Raw genomic sequence first — 21,064 nt, 5'->3', positions numbered from 1 at the left:
AAAGGTGAAAACTTAAAAGACGATATTAGAAATTAGAAAGGCAACCAAAATTTTTTCACTAATATTTGGTAAATGCCTGTACACCATTTTAGCGAGCAAGTGGCAGTGCGGTTTGGGTCACGTAGCTAAAACATGTATTCGGGAGGTAGTGGATTCGAACCCCTATGTCGGCAGCTTTGAAGATGGTGTTCTGTGGTCTCCAATATTCACACCATGCAAATTCTCGGGCTGTACCTTAATTAAATACAAGCCCCCTTGCTCCCCACGGCTAGCTCTTTCCTGTCCCATAGTCGCCATAAAGCCTATCTGTGCCGATGAGACGTACAGCCTGATTGTAAGAATATATGCAGTATATACACTTTTTCCTTTTGTGGTATCTGAAGCCATCTCTCTTCAGTTTCGTACTCTATCTTAATTGAAATTGCGGGATATACACCCACCATGTCACAAACCTATTACAAGCAGAGGTAAATGTCAGTTTCATACAGCACAGTAAAAAGGTAGGATACCGTGGTTAATACTAAACGAATATCTGTCTTGGTCTGCCTACACTCTATACTTTAGTAGAAAATTTATGGCTGAACACTCATTGCCCTAGTAAACATAGACTCACTTTTTACTTCCAATTGAAACACTTTCATCACCTCATACCGATTGCTGTGGTATAGTTCATAATAACCTCGGAGAGGAGTAGGTGAAGAAATCACAGTGTGTTTACAATGATATCAAACAAATCCTTAGAAAAAATAAACTGAAAATAAATATCAAGAAAACAACATTCATGATAGTAAACAAAAATAAGCCTATAGCTAGAAAAAATTTAAAGGTAAATACACCTATAGAACAAGTCACAGAATGCTCCTATTTGGGTAGTGTAATTACCTCTAATAACACTTCTCTTTTGAAAATCAGGAAAAGAATAGTGGTAGCGAAGCAAGTCTTCTGAAATAACAACAACTTATTGCTAAACAATCATCTCAGTTTTGAGACCAGAAAATCGTTTTCCAAGACCTTTGTTTGGAAAGTGATTCTGTGTGGATGTGAAGCCTGGACGTTAGGAAAACAGGAAGAAAGTAAACTTGAAGCTGGAGAAATGTGGTTTCGGAGATGAATTACAAAATTTTTCTGGATGTATAAAAACAAGTGACCTTGTTTTCAAAAAATTGAAATAGTATCGATGTTTATTAAATATGGTAAAGGAGAGGAAAAGTGTTCCTTGGATACGTACTCAGACATGACATGGTAAATGACTGGGAAAGAGACCCAGGGGACGACAAAGGATATCATACATCAGGAACTCCGTCGATGAACTGGCATGTGGTTCACATAGCAACGTGAAGCGGCTAGCAGAAGATCGTCAGAAGTTGCTACAGAGACGAGGCATTGCCTTATCTAGAAAATGAAGATGATATTACATGATTTCTTAATCGATTCAGCTGGGAACTACAAGGCAAAACAGTTCCAATATATGACACTTATACTACAGTAAAGTCATTTCGATGACAAGTGGCTTTGATTGATTGAGAAATCATGTCAGGCTGCTTCATACATAGCAGATATTGCCAAAAATTAGAAGTAATGGAATTTCCATTCCCACACCAGTTTGCAGGCGATACATTGCTCAAACAACAGTTCTAGCAACTTTTTTAGGATCTTGATGTAAATTCAGAGGACATTCCCATATATAAACATCCATTTGACAGTACAATTGAGGAACTTCCACCTAAAATTCAACTGGGAGTGATTAATCTGCAGTATGATAACGTGCCAAAAGGAACATTTCATGAGAAGAATCTAACACAATTCTATAAACATCTTACAAGTGATGAATATGGTGAACTAAGATCATTTGCTCAGGGGTTTATATATGTTTATCTCTGTGTGAAAATACATTTTCAAAGACGAAATAAGTAAAATCACAATACTGGTCAGCATTAATAGATGAAGGTTTGCAATCAATTTATATGGTATGGAGTACTATCTTCGACCAGAAAATTGTCGAACTGCTAATTAAAAAGGAGAAATCAATTTCATTCATCGCATTAACAAATCCGTGTTTCAAACAATAATTATGTTCTACTCAGTATTTTAAACGAACTTATTTAACAGTAAATTTCTTAGAAGGATTTTTCTTGTTATTTTAAGAAGACCTACCTAATAAAAACCTCTAGATTGCCCCTTGACCTATATAGTGTAAAGTATTTTAATATTTGGTCCTTCATACAAAATTTTTACCGATCCCTGAGCTACAAGTCAACGCTTTTCCGTAGAATTAATTACTTAGTACTTAATATTGTCGGAAATAAGATGGAGAAATTCATAAATTAATCTGGTCAATATCTTCTTAATTAGCATTTTCAATCCGTAGAAGTGTAAATATACTACGGTGTTATGAGCTCAATTGCAGCTCTGTGGAGGCAAAAAATTATATATTTTCATTTTGCTGCGATGTTCAATCTCAGTTCTCATATATCTAGATATGACTGTCAATACCTACAGAAAAGCTCAATTATACACAAGCCTTGAAAGATTCCATCATGCCCTGTATATACCTATGTTTGCATTAGTTCCATTTTCGCCACCTTCTCACGAAACATTTGCTACAACACTGAGAAATGGTGACTAAAGCGTAATTACTCAGAACCCCCGTACTTGAAGAATAAATTTAGTTGCTAAATCAAAGATGACATTAAGAGTCAATCTATTTCTTCACTTTCATTCCGTAGCTTATTTTGGTATTTCTAATAAATGTTGCTTGCACCTCCTTAGGTTTGTCGGCGTGTGCTGCCCTGAGCGAGGCCCAACGAACGGAACGTTCCCGGCCGACGTTTTGTTCGGAGTTCAGCCGTCTCTGACGTCAGCAAACAACGTCACGCGGGGTCGAGGTAAGCCAAGCTCCAGAATAAGAAAATATATGAAACGTTACAGAAGGAGTCGTAGTTGCAGGTAGAGAGAGAAGATTAAGAATCCCTCCAGGCTGGTCTTTCACAATACGGTATGTTATCTAAGTTGAAGTGTTTCCCAGGGTTATCTTTCCTGTCGATTGTCTGATTCTCTTTGAAGTTACTATGTCCTATGTATCACGTAGAGAGATGTAATATGATTGAGTATAAACCAAGTGAGAGCTAGTACTGGAGACCTTTCAAAAGGGTTCTATTTCGGATTTTACAAGCCAGATACAGAATCAGAGAAATATCGTCGCTTCACCGGTAAAAGGTTGTAATCCACAAAGCTTTTCCTATCGATTATTCTCCTTAAGACTGGTCACGCCTCCCAGCCACGTATGGATATGCATCCCATCAGAACAATGTCCGTTGTGTTCGTTTTCCTATGCCGACGGGTAACCGAAAATGAACCTAACATGTATTATACAATAGGAGTGCGTAAATACGTAATGCAAGCATACATTCGTATAGTACGATACAGTAAGGTTAATTTTCCTTTACAGATGGGCATAGGAAAATGAACACAACAAAATTTGTTCTGATGGACTGCATAACCATATGTGGCTGGGAGGCGTGACCAGTCTTAAGGAGAATAATCGATAGGAAGAGCTTTGTGGATTACAACCTTTTACCGGTGAAGCGACGATATAATCCACGGTCTTCAAAAGTTGACTAACACCTTTGCAACAAGTTTCCAAATACAAATGCATAATTTGTATTGTATTTGGCTTATTTAGTGGCGGTATAGAAGATGCGAGGTTGTCCATATGTATGTATGTGTGTTTGAGTGCAGGCTATTCTGACAGGTGTTTGGGCTTGTCATATTGTGTATAGGTAGAAACTACCAAGGCGCCTTGGGTTGAGTCTTTGGCACTATTCTAATCCTGGACTGTGGGGTGGAATGAGGTTCGCCTGACCTATTGAAATCGAATGATGAGCTATCTGAGTGGTAATGCACTCGGTCATGAAATTCAAGCATTACAGTTGATGATGCCAGCAGGCTGACCACGTGATATTCTAGTATATGCAGAGCATTCTGCATGGAAGTATTATCCTTAACAGGCCAAAGCATTAAGCGATCTCTCTATGTCACTGGCTTATTAGTGCTGTTACGGTTACTAATAGCTTTTTACCCTATATTTGATTGCACCAACGTTTTGTACACATATTAAACAGTTAAACTATTACCTCCTCAGAATGTCTTGTACCATGAAAATGCTCTCATATTCAATCAATGACTCCGAAGGCTGGAAAACCCTAAGCATTAGGTATATTTTTAACAATTTTTGTACGTCGCACCGACGCAGATTGGTCTCATGGCGACGATGGGATAGGAAGGAGCGAGGAGGAGGGAGAAGGCGTCCGTGGCCTTAATTAAGGCACAGCCCCAGTATTTGCGTGGTGTGAAAAAGGGGAGCCACGAAATACCACTTTCAGGGCTGTCGGTAATGGGGTTCGAACCCACTATCTCCCGGATGCAAGCTCACAGCTGTAAGCACCTAACCTCACGGTCAACTTGCCCGGCAGTATTAGGTACTTTTCCAACATTACGGTTAGAGAGACCTTTTGTATAATGTGGTCTTAAATGAGTAACACACAGGGAAGGAGTGAAGGGTATAACCCAACATTCTGGACCTATATGAAATACCTATTCATTAATTCGTTCCTTGCAGCCCGTGATTGCTTGCTGCCTGGGAGTATGATTACCTCGGATCGAGTAGGGGTATTTCAGTAGCCTTGACAGAGAATACTGCAATGTATTCGAAACGTCGGCAAACTGTACGGAATGTAGAGAAATCAAACACACGGTTCAACCCGGAAGAACTAAATAATTCTTTACACCAGTGGAGCTTCACTTCTATCATGCAATAAAATGTTTCTTCCCCCTCCTATTCCTATTATAGAACGGGCTCTCGCTTAAAGGTCAGCAAGCAATCTTTCACATCTTATATAAAGTAAATTACGTATTGTTTCAACAAGTTAATATATGTATGTATGTATGTATGTATGTATGTATGTATGTATGTACTGTAAAGGGGGTTATTTCGGAGGATTTTTTCAGTTTTTCTTTCACCACGAAGGAAAAATTATTCAATTAATGTTATTTAATAATGGTTGTTTAATACATCTAAAAGGAACGTCTTAAAATGTACCTTCAAACAGTACGCCAAAACGTTAACTTTCCTCAATGTTAATTTGACATCAAAGAAATTAAAACATAGGCATTTTAAAAATAGTAAAAAAAACATATAAAATTCTGATGAAAGTTTCATTGTGGAAACCAGCATTTGAACTTAGGAAAAGTGCCCTTAGCTATGTATCATATGTTCATAAAGGGGAAAGGAAACCCCCAAGGTGTGGCTTTCAGAACTCCAATCACTAACATGCTTTCCTCCTCTGCAGTCTGCCTGAGTAGAGTTCGTCTTGTTAACTTGGATCACTAAGGTCGAACGAAGTAGGCTACATCCCGTACTTCTCCGCGGCTTTTCTGTACGTGAGTGTCCATTTCGTATCACGTTAACAGCTTTATCGGGCATATCGGCATCGTAATTACGATAGACATTGCTTCCAAGTTTGTGCTTACTTTATCGGAGGATTTCCCGAAGTAACCCCTCAAAAGCACCCTAATTAGAAAATCTGTTGTTCGCAAGGGAACGGTGCTCATACTAATGAACGTTAATTTTATCAGAACTTCATTTCGTATAAATTACCTACAACAATCGATTACATCTCACATTTACTGACAATGTGGAATTTCTAAAGTGCTGACAGCCAATAAATTACTTCTAAAAATAATACTACGACCCTAGATTATGAAATGGCGGGACAACAAAAAATGCGTGCTGAATTAACACAGATCTCTCCATTTAAAGAAAGTGTAGCACATATTCGTGAAGTTAAACCCTCGTCCGAAAAAAGTTCATTATATACGTTTTTGCCTGTGGTTTTACGTTGCACTAATTCAGGTGGGTCTCCGGCTACGATGACATAGGAAAGGGTTGGGACTGAGAAGTTAGCCACACAGACCTCAATTAAGGAACAGCCTCAACACATGGCTCGTGTTAAAGTACATTAAGGAGGAAGCCATTTTTTCAGTGTCCACTCAGTTTATCGACGGCTTACTTCTAAAACCTCGTATGTTACAATGTTTGTCCTCTCTATTATATAACTTAACATTGGTCACGCCTCCCAGCCACATATTTATATGCAATCCATCAGACCATATTTCGTAGTGTTCATCTCCCTGTGCAGACGTGTAAAGGAAAATGGACCTTGCCGTACAGTATAGTAGGGATGTTGTTTTCTTGGCGAATTTTAGCACTCCTACAGTTCAACGTATTTAAGGTTCATTTTCCTTTACACATCACCATAGGAAAATGAACACAACGAAAATTGTTCTGATGGACTGTACATCCAATTGTGAATGGGAGGCGTGACCAGTATTAAGGAAGAAAATGGATATGAAGTGCATTGGGAGATACGAGGTTTTAGAAGTAAGCCATCGTTATAGAACACTAATTATAATACCTACAACACAACGACATACGGCAATAATTCTTTGTTCAATAGTGTATTTTCACATGTATGGTATAGTGTTATAGGGGTTATAATTAGTGCTCGACAGATGTGAAGTTTTAAAGTTACATTGAGTTAAATGGAAAACTATGAAAGACTATCTTGATTGTCACTAATTGTTGTATTCCACCCACCGTCTTCCGAATGTAAACTAAAAGCTGCAAGGTCCGAACGACATTAATATAAATATGCATATATGGGTGGCTGAATGAATGTACTGTACTTATTTTTATGTCCCAATATAAAATTATCTCTTCTACGGCGCTCAACAAAAGTAGACAAAGTCAAATATATGTTTAAAACAAGTATGATTAAATATCATAGTTACTAATTACCGGTTCAAATACGCATTCCTAATTTTTCCATTTTGATTATAAATATAATCATTCATATATTCATCGTCAAAATATTTATTTGAGAAGACAAGTCATTAGCATTCCTCACCACCTGCTAAATTCTACTTAACATTAAAGAAAGTATGATAACGTGTTCATAATCTCGTGAACAGCTAAGAAAATACTTCGAGTCGTACACTGAAATAATCAATAAACGTACTTTTACATGTGGAAATAAACCAACATTAAGTAACACACAGTGTAAAAATCAATAGAAGGTACAAGAGAAAAAAAACAAAAACAACTACTGTACCTTTATAGGCTGTGATATTGGACTAGAATACGTATAATACATTACAATTTTAATGATACAACTTTTGAAGCAATAATATCGTCCCTGTTCTGCCAAAACGGCGAATGTAACAGTGCTCTTCCTATCCATTATTTCCCTTAAGACTGGTCACGCCTTCCAGCTATATATTGATATGCGGTCCATCAGAACAATTTTCGTTGAGTTCATTTTCCTATGCAGGTGTGTAAAGGAAAATGAACCTTAAATGCATCACACTTTAGGAGTGGGTGAATGCCATGCAAACATGCATTCCTTTAGTATGGTACAGTAAGGTTCACTTTCCTTTACACATGCACATAGGAAAATGAACTCAACGGAAATTGTTCTGATGGACCGAATATCAATATGTGGCTGGAAGGCGTGACCAGTCTTAAGGGAAATAATGGATAGGAAGAGCATTGTAACATTCGCCGTTTTGGTAGAACAGGGACGATATCATACGTCTGTAATCTGTTCAAAATTACAGAGTAATAGTTAGAAATTCCTCGGAATGAATGTTGAAGTCCGCCTCTGTCGTGTAGTGGTTCGCTTGATTAGCTGCCACCCCCGGAGGCCCGGGTTCGATTCCCGGCTCTGCCACGAAATTTGAAAAGTGGTACGAGGGCTGGAACGGGGTCTACTCAGCCTCGGGAGGTCAACTGAGTAGAGGTGGGTTCGATTCCCACCTCAGCCATCCTGGAAGTGGTTTTCCGTGGTTTCCCACTTCTCCTCCAGGCGAATGCCGGGATGGTACCTAACTTAAGGCCACGGCCGCTTCCTTCCCTCTTCCTTGCCTATCCCTTCCAATCTTCCCATCCCTCCACAAGGCCCCTGTTCGGCATAGCAGGTGAGGCCGCCTGGGCGAGGTACTGGTCATACTCCCCTGTTGTATCCCCCGACCAAGAGTCTGAAGCTTCAGGACACTGCCCTTGAGGCGGTAGAGGTAGGATCCCTCGCTAAGTCCGAGGGAAAAACCGAACTTGGAGGGTAAACAAATGATGATGATGATGATGATGATGATGATGATGATGATGATGATGATGATAATGATGATGAATGTTGAATGAGAAGGTGTCCACGTACATTGTTCTGAGATTAGGCGATCACCGAATAAACTCGCTAAAAGATTTCTGAAGACGATAGACGTATGGCATGCTGCACCATCTTGCTGCAAATTGCCCTAAACCAAGATATAGAGGGAATGACTTGCCTTGCAATGAGAAGGGCCTGAAACCATTTTATATACTGCTTTCTCCTTTCAGGGTCTGGTTCATTCGATTACTGCACTCCATAAAATCTGTGTACTCAAGCCTGCTTCATTTCTAGCTCTCTGACATGTGCCATATGAGTAGCCTGTCTCCTGACTCAATTCGCGCAATGATTTCTTAAGTGAGTCCAGTAAGCTTCCTTAAAAATCATCAACGCAATATTGACTCATTCCGTGTTTACCGCCCTAGCTGAGGAGCGAGCCAGTAGTCTCCAACATTCTTACCATCGACAACAAAGTTGGCCCGGTTGCTACGTTTCGCGCATCGAATTCTCTTCGAAATGGCCGCTGTGTTCCAACAAACAAGGAATTTATCTTCCAACACGTATTCACGATAAGAACGCGCTGCTTGTGTTACGACTGCCAAAACTAATTAATAATAGCGAACAAACAATAGACTTAACAGTCAACAGTGGATGGTAGGGAAATCAATTCAGATACCTCCAGAGCCCTTCAGCAAATTTAATTAAATTTCAAGTTTAAATTAGCTTCCAGAGGTAAGCATTGACTCATTAACATTGTAAAGATTTGTATGGATCACCATGTATTTCATTGCTTTGCGAATTTTTGAACAGTCAGGTCTGCGTCAATTATAATACGTTGGCGCTATGAAATGAAAGAAGAATTGAAAAATATTAGATCAACAATCCAAGTTCGATTTGGTGAATTAACATCGTAACTTTCAATCAATCAATCAATCAATCAATCAATCAATCAATCAATCAATCAATCAATCAATCAATCAATCAATCAATCAATCAATCAATCAATCAATCAATCAATCAATCAATCAATCAATCAATCAATCAATCAATCAATCAATCAATCAATCAATCAATCAACACCAATATGCACTCAGGGCAGTCGTCCAGCTGGCAGATTCCTTATATCGATGGCTTACTTCTAAAATCTCGTATCTCCCAATGCACTTCCTATCCATTTTCTTCCTTAAGACTGGTCACGCTTCCCGGTCACAATTGGATGAACAGTCCACCATAACAATTTTCGTTGTGTTCATTTTCCTACGGTTGTGTGTAAAGGAAAATGAACCTTAAATACGTTGACCTGTAGGAGTGCTAAAATTCGCCAAGAAAACAACACCCCTACTATACAGTACGGAAAGGTCCATTTTCCTTTACACGTCTGCACAGGAAAATGAACACTACGAAAAATGTTCTGATGGATTGCCTATAAATATGTGGCTGCGAGGCGTGACCAATGTTAAGGTATATAATGGAGAGGAAGAACATTGTGACATACGAGGTTTTAGAAGTAAGCCGACGATATAAGGAATCTGCCAAATTTATCTTCATCTTGTGATCTTCCCAACTTTTAAAAACACCACTCAAATTTATTCATCTACTAAAGTCATTCCATGCCATCCCTCAACTGACAGCTCGGAACATACCACTTAGTCGAACAGCTCGTCTTCTATCTCCCTCGTCTTCCCATCCAAAACTTTGCAACCTTTTGGTAACGCTACTCCTTTGTCGAAAATCACGCAGACAAGTCCGAGCTGTTTTTCTTTGAATCTTTCCAGTTCTCGAATCAAGTAATCAGGGTGAGTGTCCCATACATTGGAACCGTACTCTGTTTGGTGTCTTACCGGAGACTTTTATGCCCTCTCCTATACATCCTTACTACAACCCCTAAATACTCTCTAAACCATGTGAAGAGATCTGCTCCCTTTATTTACAATCCCATTTATGTGCTTATCCCAATGATGATCTTTCCTTATATTAACGCCTAGATACATACAGTGATCCCCATAAGGAACTTTCACCCCATCAACACAATAATTAGAACTGAGAGGACTTTTCTTATTAGTGAAACCCACAACCTGATTATTGACCCCGTTTATCGCCATACCATAGCCTGCTGTCCATCTCAAGAAATTGTCGAGGTTTTTGCAGTTGCTTACAATCTTGTAACATATTTATTACTTTATTCAGAATACCATCATCCGCAAAAAGCCACACCTGTGATTCCAGTTCTTTACTCATAAAAGCAAAGCGCAGCAAAGCAAAGTCACCTCCGTAAAGTTCATGAAGGCCTTGGAGGAGTAGAAGGTAAAGGCTTCCACTATTGTTAACCTCAGTACGTGATGGGGTAGAGTGGTTAGCTCTACGCCCGGCCGCCTTTGCCCCCAGGAATTAACCAGGTACTCATTTTTGGTGTAGGCTGAGTGAACCTCAGGGCCATTTGCACCTCCGGAAGAGGAAATCTCGTTTCTTAAATTTTACGACTTCCTGACGGAGATTCGAACCCACGTCCTTCCAGGCGAAACGAGCACGCCTTTACCGCCTCGGCCAGGTAGCCCCTAGTTATTTACTCATACCGTTTACATACATGAAAACATAAGAATCCAGTAATACTGCTTTGAGGAATTCCCATGTACATGGTATTGTGGAAGCTGACTTTAGGTGTCAAACATGCAAAAGAGTTGCCTCTTATGTGTCTTTCCCGCAGTGATAAAATTAATCTGTAAATTGATAAGTAAGGTATTCCATCATTTCTTTGGTCCCCAAAAGTGCGTACACAGAGGCGGAAGAAAATTAGCGAATATGTCCTTGCGAGGTGCAAGGGAGTTAAGCCCCATTTACACAGGTTTCATCGGAAATTTCCCTGTATACGCGAAGTTAAAGGCTTCATAATACAAGAAGCCTAAAATGAGCATGCTTTCGGATAACTCTGGTACTCTCAAACCTGGGGAGAGAAAGTCAAACTAGAGTCTGGTAGAAAAATAATCAATTAGCATTATTTCTGGTGATTTATTTCGAGAATATTAGGGAATCCCATGTGGTTTTCCGGCTTCCGTACCCGTCCATCATGGATTATCCCAATTTCCATGGAGGAATAAGTTTACGACCAAAATGGACACCTAGAACTCATACGGAAAATTAAAAGTTAACATAATAAATCAAAGAGAATTGAGAGTTTTGGCAGCTTGTTCTACGTAGTGTGAGCATGGTCTGCAACAAAGATACATACAGCGGGGAACCTCTTACCAATCCATTCCAGGCACTTTGATATTTTCATGAATTGCTGCAACTGAACCCAGGACACTTGAACCTACCAGCTTCAACACCGGCCTCTCAATGTAGGATGATGGGATCAAACAGGCCAGATGGATGTTGGACCGTGGATCTCCCAGCTCGGACATCCGAATACGCCGAGCCATCGCAACACGCGGCAGTCCATCAACCTTGACTGCTAATCCCTACACGCCCATATCAGAAGCTGCGAACTCGGCTTCACCAATCCCCGGCAGTTCACCACTAGGATTAAAGACATCGGATATCATGGCTCCATTTCACTGGCCATCAGTGATCTGGTCTCCGGGTTATATGCCACTTAGTCCCATTAGCTACGCCAAAGCAGAAAAAAAACCAGCGCTGGCAAAGCAGGTCAGACAGCGTAGCAGAATGGCACCAGGATCCCCTTTAACAACTCCGCTTTTCATGATCAAACTCAGAAAAATTGGCCCGGATTGAAAACATCCGACGTTTGTACATACTGAAATCACCAGGTTCCTTCCCAACGCCCACAAAGACTACAATATGGAATTCCATAGGACTAAAAAAGGGTTACCATTTGAAAACATACTGGCCCTTTTACTCCCTCTTAATGAACACTATTGGTTTTGCCAACTTTCGGAAGCATGCAATGAATCAGAATCTGATACAACAACCGAGGCTCAACCCACCTTTTATCGTGACTGGCACCCACCCTACCAGTTGTCACCTACGGTATAGACCGCAGCTACTGTGAGGATGAGGTGGCCGCACAATTGCATCAGCAAGGCCACCATAACTTCAGGACCATCAGGATATATGCCAACGGGACAAATTGCCTGGTAGTTATCCTGTCCAGGGACATGGCAAGTTTCGATCAGCCGCTGAGAGATGTGGCACTAATGTGTGCTAAGCACTACTGGGTAGATGCCTGACGATCCTCGCCACCACTGCGCCACCACTGCAACCGCTACCAGACCTACGACCACAAGCCAAACACACCATGTTTTGAAGACAAGGCACGTGCCATATTCAGTGGTTCTCATACCTTTAATAACTGATCTAATCGTTAACTTAACTTAACTTAACACAAAGCCTTAAAACATAAAATAGATGACGGATCTAAAAGATAACCCTAGTGTTGAAATTCCGGTAAGGGTGAGTACAATTGGGAAAAAAGTGTGGTTAAGGGAATCAACTGAAATTAGCTTTAGTTCAGTATAGGAGAATAGGAATGCGAGAAATGATAATTGGAGATAATAAAATAATGTTACGAGAGTTACGATTAATATGATGACTACAATACATTGATAATCTAAATCAGCTCAGGTCTGAATAATTAATAATTTAGGTAAGAATCCAAGAAAAGGAGGCAATCCACCAAGATATAATAGAAGAAGGAACAAACAAGACTTTGTAATCCGGTTGTTGGTTATTGTTAAAATGTTTTGGTTGATATGGAAAATATGATGTTTGTTAAATACTAAAATGATGGACAAGCTGAGGAATGAATAGATAGTGAAGTATATTTTTCATAAGTTTGCCCCTACCACTATAGCGGCAATTATTCAACCGATGTGATTAATGGAAGGATAAGCTATTAATTTTCGTAAGGAGCTTTGATTAAGCCCCACAAAGACCCAATTAATACTGAGGTAATGATAATTGTACTAATGAAAATATTTATTTCAATAATGTAGGCTAGAAGTATTAGAAGGACAATTTTTTGAAAAATCACACTGTCTGACACATAAAATAAAGCCCCCAGAAAGAAATAGTCGGATGTCAGTGGAACTTCCTACACGTACACACCATCGACGGGTAAGTAAATGACTAGAATTAACATTCTGTGTGACAGTTATAACGGCCAACAGAGTGCAGTAGTGTTGTTACAAGGCCTGGTAGGGTATTTAAGAGGTGTAAACAAGGTCAGATGCTGAATGATCGCTGTGGAGGACACGGAGATACCGCATACTCGTGCGAGATTGCGTTACCAGCATCAGACAGAGTTTAACTGGGGCCTTATTGTGGGTCTCCATTTTTTTGGCTGGTCGAATCGTGCAATATCCATATTTGTGGGGCATTTAGATGTGTCAGTGGCCCAATGTTTGATTGCATGAAAACTTGGATGCAGGCATACACGGCATTAAAGGTTCCGATCGACTACGTCTGACCACCACAAGGAACGATAGCCGTATTGTGCACCAAACACATCGTAACACCTTCATATATTCGCCTGCTATCCGAGAACAGGTAATGGACTCCCTGTAACATTCTATGTCATCCCACACCATTGGTCGGAGACTAGCAGCAGCTGGATTAGAGAATTACCACTCCACGCTTAGGCTGCCGTTAACACAACAACACTAACGGCTGCCTTTGGAATGGTGCCGTGATCGAGAATCAACGACTGCTGATGAATGGCATCGCATTTTGTGTCCAGCGATTTATCGCGTTTCTGCGCTACTCCGAATGACCGTCATTTGCGATACTGAGGTAATCCCGTAGACACCAATTTCCCAGATCTGTCCCCGATAGAACATGTACGGGAGCAGCTTGGACGTCAAGTCTGTCCCAGTGCCTGTATCCAGGATATCATGGACCAGTTACAACTCTTGTGGGCTAGTTTGCCTCAGGGAAGGATACAACGGCCTTATGACACCTTTCCCAACTGAATCAGTGCAAGCATCCAGCCCAGAAGCGTTGCAACGTCATACCGATAAGTGGGTTCATACTGCTAAGGTCCTTGTAAATTGGACTCGATATTTTAATCATTGAAATAACATCACATACGCTCTCAATACGTGAAGTTTCATTTCGTGTCCCCTTCACCTGCTGGGGGCTTCAGTTCTTCTTTGTCAGTGAGTAAATGTTCACAATGAGTACTCTAATACTCGGTCCTTTTTAAAGTTTATGCCAATGAGTAACATTAAACTTTGCACCACATCGTATCAAAAATGTAATTTTAAAGTGAATAGTAGTTAAAAGGAAGAAATGAACAACGAAATGCTGTATACTTAATTAAAATCTGGCCCTTTGAGTTGGGTGCCAACTGTTTTTATATCTGACTCTGTACCAGTATAAAGGGCATTTATAGTCGATAGTGCAGAACACTTACCTGTTTTTTTATTATGAAAACCGTAAAAGTAGTTAATGGGACGTAAAGCAAATCACGTTACTATTTTGTATCTCTTATGGATCGCTCCGGCGAGCTTGGGGCACGATTCTGTGAGCTAGATACATACCTTTCATAGAGGTTCACAAAAAGGTTCTAGAGATATAAAAATAATTAAAGAATTAAAATGTAAGGTGTGGTGTTCTTAAACTATATGTATGTATTAAATTAAATTTGAACGTTTCCAACCCATTGAAACGAATACAATAATCCAAAGGAAATAATTCTGTAAGGTTGGTGCGTTACTCTTCTGTTCGAATTTATTTTCTTATATTATTTTTGAAGTGTGGTTAGATGCAAAAACTTAAAAGAATTATCTCCCAAACTTATCACACATGACATTGAAAACCAATAGTTACTTTCCTAAATTTAACACATACGACAGTAAAGATACAGAATTATTTTTCTATCACATCTCTAGTTTTCATATAAGAGAAGAAATTCCAACAAAATCCCGAAGCTTACGGCAAATACTATAAATAAATATATTTTATTCTTGTGTTTATGACAGTGAGTCGGATTATTTTGGTTTAATAAAGTCATGTAGTTGACGAACAAATTATCTGTAATTTTAATTTATTTTTGTTTCTATATCTCTTTAATTTTCCCTGACAATGTTTTAGGAGAACCGTATACCCCCGTGAGAGGTAGGTATCATGCTCACCAACTTGCGTTCCAATTTAGATAGACGGGTACTGAGAATTACCCCAAAATATAATGTCTGTCTGTCTATCTGTCTGTCTGTCTGTCTGTCTGTCTGTCTGTCTGTCTGTCTGTCTGTCTGTATGTATGTATGTATGTATGTATAAAAGTATGATGTACAGAGATTTCACAAATGTGTCAAGAAATAAGCGAAAATGTGACATATTTTACAGAGCCATACTAAAAGTTGAATACAGGTACACGTAAATTAGGTCTTGATATTTCCAGCTACTGTACCGAGAAGCAAATAAGACATATGCACCTTCTGAAAATGAAGATCGTCCATCGAAAGCATCTCGGATTCATTTTCTCAGAAACATTCTCACTTAATTTAATGAAAATATTCCTCTCCATTTCCACCGAGAATTACTAGTCTGACGTGTAAATTGAGTTAACTGTAAGGAGATCAACTAGAAGTTCTTAGAGGAATCGGTAATTTAAATCTGAATCCCATGAATAGAGTGGTCTTGAAGTAAACAATCTCAATATTTTCCTGGAATGTCCATCACAGACTTCTACTAGGTACTATTACTACTACTACTACTACTACTACTACTACTACTACTACTACTACTACTACTACTACTACTACTAACAACAACAACAACAACAATAATAATAATAATAATAATGATAATAAAAATAGTACAGGAATAATTTGAAGATTTGTTAAATTGGAAATTTCAAATTCCTATTAAAACTCTCAGGGAAATAACAAGAAGTCCATTTCTGTCAATTCCAGGATTATATTGCCACATGGTGGCTGAATGTGATTACTTTTAGTTAACATAACTGAACAGGGGTAAAAAGCTGACATGTCATATAATATAGAGATGCGAAATATTACTGTACCAGGGAGTAACTTAACAAGTCCATATGAAACGGGGAATAAAGTTGGTAATTCCAGGAAAAACCTCAAATCTGTAATCCTACTGGACAATGTGCGTACGGATGTAAGGAGTTTTAAGAGGTACTTAAAATAGTTGATCATCTTCATATTAATTATCTTAATAGTGATTTCTACTAACAGATTGCAATAAAATACGTTTCTGTTTAGTCAATCTAAAACGGAAATGTTGTAATATTGGAAAATAAATTTAACCGTACATTTATTCCGCTAATTCTATTCGAAGAGAATGGCTCAATTTCTCCAATGATATGTTCAATGATTTGCAGGATCCGAAATTGTTTTATAGTCCAGAGGCGAAAATCTATTTTGAGAAATTCCTCACTAATGTACTTGAACTTAAAACTTCATTCTCTGTGAAATTTATTGTCTTCTTTTACAACCTTATTCACAGATATGAAATTCATGCTCACCAATTTACTCATTTTTCATTACTGAAAAGTTCCTAAATGTTCATTTGTTGTTAAAACATAAAAATTAATAACAATGATGTCATCGAGGAGACTTGCACCGAGCTTGAATAGAAATCAGGCAAAATAAAGGTCTAATGTAAAAACTGAAGGAAACCAGTTCACATAATGAGCATGAACTGGGAAGAAATTATAATTTCAGCACATTTTCTCATGAAAAACGAAGGTCTAGGATTACAACAACTCATACATAATTTCACCAAATAAAAAATAAGACCTTTCTTGAGAGAGTTTTAATCTTTGAAATTGCCCTTCTGAAAAACTGGCGCTTATAAAATTTTTATCTCGTGGCTTTCAGTAATTCTGTAACGATTGTGAAAAACGGGGTAACTGACAATGTACCTCCTCACCATTATTTTCCTTAAGACTGGTCACGCCTCTCAGCCACGTACGGATATGCAGTCCATCAGAACAATTGTCATTGTGTTTATATTCCAATACCTATGTAAAAATTGGACAAATAATTCATAACAACATTATTTGTTTTATCGAACAAATACTACCCTCATCGAAGATCGAACTCGAACTGTCACCATAAATTAAATAGAAGACACAACCTCATCCCATATCTGGCAAATTTCGACTTCATGTCCAGAGTACAGTAACTTACGTCAATATTAGTAACTGAAAGGACACTTTACTTGAAATAACATCTACTCCAATATTTACATTTACTCTCATTTTAATTCAAGTTGCTTCCCGTGAATACATTTAAGTAAACAAACATAAATTAAAACAACCCTCAGACTACCTCAACAACCTAGCACACACTGCCACCTGCAGAGTAGTGGCAATTATAACTACCTATAAATTGAGTCATAAAAGTTATTGTTATTCCTCTAGACATCCACTGAGCGATTACACAGACAGCATAGAACCTTGGTTAATCTCCGGATACAACGCCCCATTCTCCTTCCTCGTACACAGATGTTTGCCTTCTTCGATCTTGACAATACTGGCATAGTTCAAGATGGTGATTTATGATTATTTATCTCAAATATTCAAATGTTTGCTATTTAAAATCTCAGTTTCTATAGTTTTCCCCATGCAATATCCACTTATTTTTACTTCCGACAGTTAAATTTAATTTACTCATCGCAAAGCTGTAGTGCTGCTCAGTAAAATTTCTATGTTTCACGTCTCTCAAGGTATGATTGATTCTAACTTCCAAATTTCGAATGCCGGCGTGGTCGTTGCAATTGACATATCCCGAAGTGATAATTAGCATTATTGTAGTCACAGTTCGGAATACGGTGGTGGAGAACGAAGCATAAGTATTCCCTATCTCCTGGTAGCTCTTCGAATTATATAACGATTTTTTTTCAATATCTTAATTACTTGCAACTCACTGATAATTATTTCTGATTTCTAATTCCGATAGTAATTGTTCAAATGTCTATTTCAACTCCCTGCTCAGCAATAAAAGTGGCTATCACCAAACTGACAGACTGAGATCATTTTACCTGCCGAATCACTCTCAGTAACGTAAGTCGTTCCTCTCCACAGTACAGTACTCTCCGGTTCGGAAGACGCTGTTTTCCACAAGAATTTACGGGTCGTAAGACACTGTTCTCCGCAAGACTTTCAGAGTGCCACAATGCCGAAATACTCAATAGGGGCCTAAACCAGTCACTTCCGAAATATCGAAGTGACGCCAATTTCCACTGGATGTACAAGTACGCATCCTTCCCTTTCCATGTAGCCAGGGCGTAAAATCTATTCTCAAGTCCCTCGTCTATGTCATAATTCTTGGTTTCGGGTTCATTGTATTATCCAAGAAAGTGCCTTGTAACTGAAAATGTGAGTGTACTGAGCTGAGTTTTTAAACATTCTGCAGAGGAAGCGCGACCGTGTGAACCGGCCATGTCAGAGATTCATGAAAAGTGGCACTATACCATCTGAAACACGAGGCGGGGACCGGTGAACTGACATACATAAGCCAAAACGTAAGCAGTGAAAGCATTTATTAAACGTCTCAATCCAATTCAGAGTCAGTACCTCCCTAGTGATCTGAACACAAAAATGATGTGGAAAATGTATGTTAAGAAACACCAAACACCTTTGAGTATGAATTTTTCAGTACAGTATTCACAGAAAACTTCAATATCAGATTTGACAGGCAATACTCAGACAAACTTGCATGTGCACTCTGAGCACAATTTTGCATGAAAAATGTCCAGACAAGAGCAATGGTCTCAAATTCCAGTTAAAAACACACAAGAAACGAGCAGTTGCTTTCTATGATAAGATTCGGCTTGAAGTGGGAAATTCGCTAACAATGAGCTGCGATTATCAGAAAAACTTAGTATTTCGGAAAATTCCAGATCAGGCAGCTTACTACCCCCTACAACTGTATCTGTACAACTTCACCATATGCCAGGGTTCATCATTACCACCACAAAGTAAAAGCAATACTTTTAGCTATTTGTGGACCAAAAATGTGTATCTCAAAGATATAATGAAACTCTTTCAGCAGTACATCACAGGCTGTGCAGCTCTACTTTACATGAGCTTACTACAGAAAGTTTGCTTCCTGGCGGATGCGGCGATCGGAAAAAGGTGTGCGTTGAATGTAGTCTCATCGGCTGCTTTTGGAAACTTCTCAACATGTTAAAACTGTTGAGATATGTTTCCTTGTTGTTGGGCACTCATTCATTCCACCAGACAGAATTTTCAGAGCTATGCTACGGTAATCAACTTGGGTCCCATTTGTCTAGTTAGGAACTGGAAATCCTACTCTGATGGAATCCTCAAACAGCTAGACTAATGGCATTTCAAATTCCAGAATTCAAAGAAAATTACAATCACGCGTGGAAATATACAAATCTAGCAGCAACTAATGAAAAAATGACAGTAAACGTCTGGTTCAATATTTAACGAAGAAACTAATTTAGTATCGTAGAAAATACTACAAAATCTCCTAAAAAAATAATAATTATTCAAGTACACTAGTCCATGAAAATGTCTAGACCCAGTTTCTATGTTAGTATTTACATCTGAAAAAAGTGAATATTGAAGTCATACAAGACTTCATTCCTGTCGACTATATTTTCGAAATGAAAACAGGTGTGATTAGAAAATTTTTGCAGCTGTATGTGAAATATTTATTGCGGTCTATATAATTGTAAGTGTTTATCGTGCTACTCTGGAAGAATTCCACTTCGCCGTTTCTTTAACACGTATTATAACTGTTTATGACATGTTCTGCATTGGAAAGGAAATAAGTGACTTTTTGAAATTTGCTGGTGTGTACTCTGTGGGAAATGTAGAATGATGAAATGGAACGATAACACTTAATTACAGTCGACAGTTTTCCCAGCATGGAGTTCCTAATGTGTAATTACATGAATGATTCCTTTTTGTTCTGTCCGCTTCTTCAGTTCTTCAGTCGTTTACAATACCTATCAATAAAAGGAACCGAAATAGTTTTCGATTCGACAGGAAACGTCGTTCCCTGCATTACATGAAATCCTTGAGTTACCAAATTATTCTAATAAAGGTTCCATAACACTGTAAGTGCAGTGAGCCGTGTTCATTTTTAACAAGCAAGGGTAGCCACTGCCTAACAATATAGAAGGTGAGAGGAAAAGACGAAATGAGCTCAAGGATTCGCTAATGAAGCTTGTGGCAGCAATGATGCATGCCTTTTGCTATGATAACAACCTCGTTACCTTGGGGAAACAAATTCAAAATTCCAGGATTATATGCAAGGCAGGATTCTAGAATATTTTTACATTACTTAGTCTATGTTATTCATATTTGATTATTACCATGCTCATGACGGCGACAAGAATTCACTTAGGAGCTTTAAATGTCAGGCACCAGAATGAAGAATTCGCCGTCAATACTTCTCGGTTCGTGAGAGATAAAATTGTTCTGAGACGTAACTCAATAATCTTTGCGAGAGAAGTATTGGGTGCTAGCGTACAAGTATCATAATGATGAAACGAAGTAAAATATAGATTTACCCATAAGCTCAACGTCTAAAATAAGCACGTTGTGTTTATGTTTAGGTTTTGTGGTTTACGGAGACGCCAAGGTGTCGGAATTTTGTCCCGCTTCAGTTCTCTTTGCCGCTCCTTGAACGTATTTCCTTCTTTTACCCCCATTTCAACTACGTTATGGGAATAACATACTTCTCATTCTTATTGTCACGACCGCGTGTCGTGACGCGCCCCTTTCATATCTCAGTGCCAAGCGAACGGACTCGAGCGAGTCTCGAATCCGGGATCTCCGAGAATGAAGAGATTGGGAGTAGTGGTCTAGAACCTAAGCGAATGTATAACATGGCAAGAATTTACAGTGCTTCAAATATTTAAGTGAGTGTTAATTATATTTGAGT

General features: G+C 38.8%; 1 protein-coding gene across 1 annotated transcript in view; it reads left to right on the top strand.

The window, feature by feature from the left end:
- LOC136862878 (venom protease) overlaps positions 1–21,064 on the top strand; it is a 291,355-nt gene that overhangs the window by 139,459 nt on the left and 130,832 nt on the right. The window contains exon 4 of the mRNA XM_067139153.2: positions 2,770–2,885. Within this exon, the coding sequence (XP_066995254.2) occupies positions 2,770–2,885 (116 nt within the window). The remainder of the gene's footprint in view (positions 1–2,769; positions 2,886–21,064) is intronic.

This window comes from Anabrus simplex, chromosome 2 (assembly GCF_040414725.1).
Source record: "Anabrus simplex isolate iqAnaSimp1 chromosome 2, ASM4041472v1, whole genome shotgun sequence".
Classification (NCBI taxonomy): domain Eukaryota; kingdom Metazoa; phylum Arthropoda; class Insecta; order Orthoptera; family Tettigoniidae; genus Anabrus; species Anabrus simplex.
This window is presented reverse-complemented; position numbering and strand designations above follow the sequence as displayed.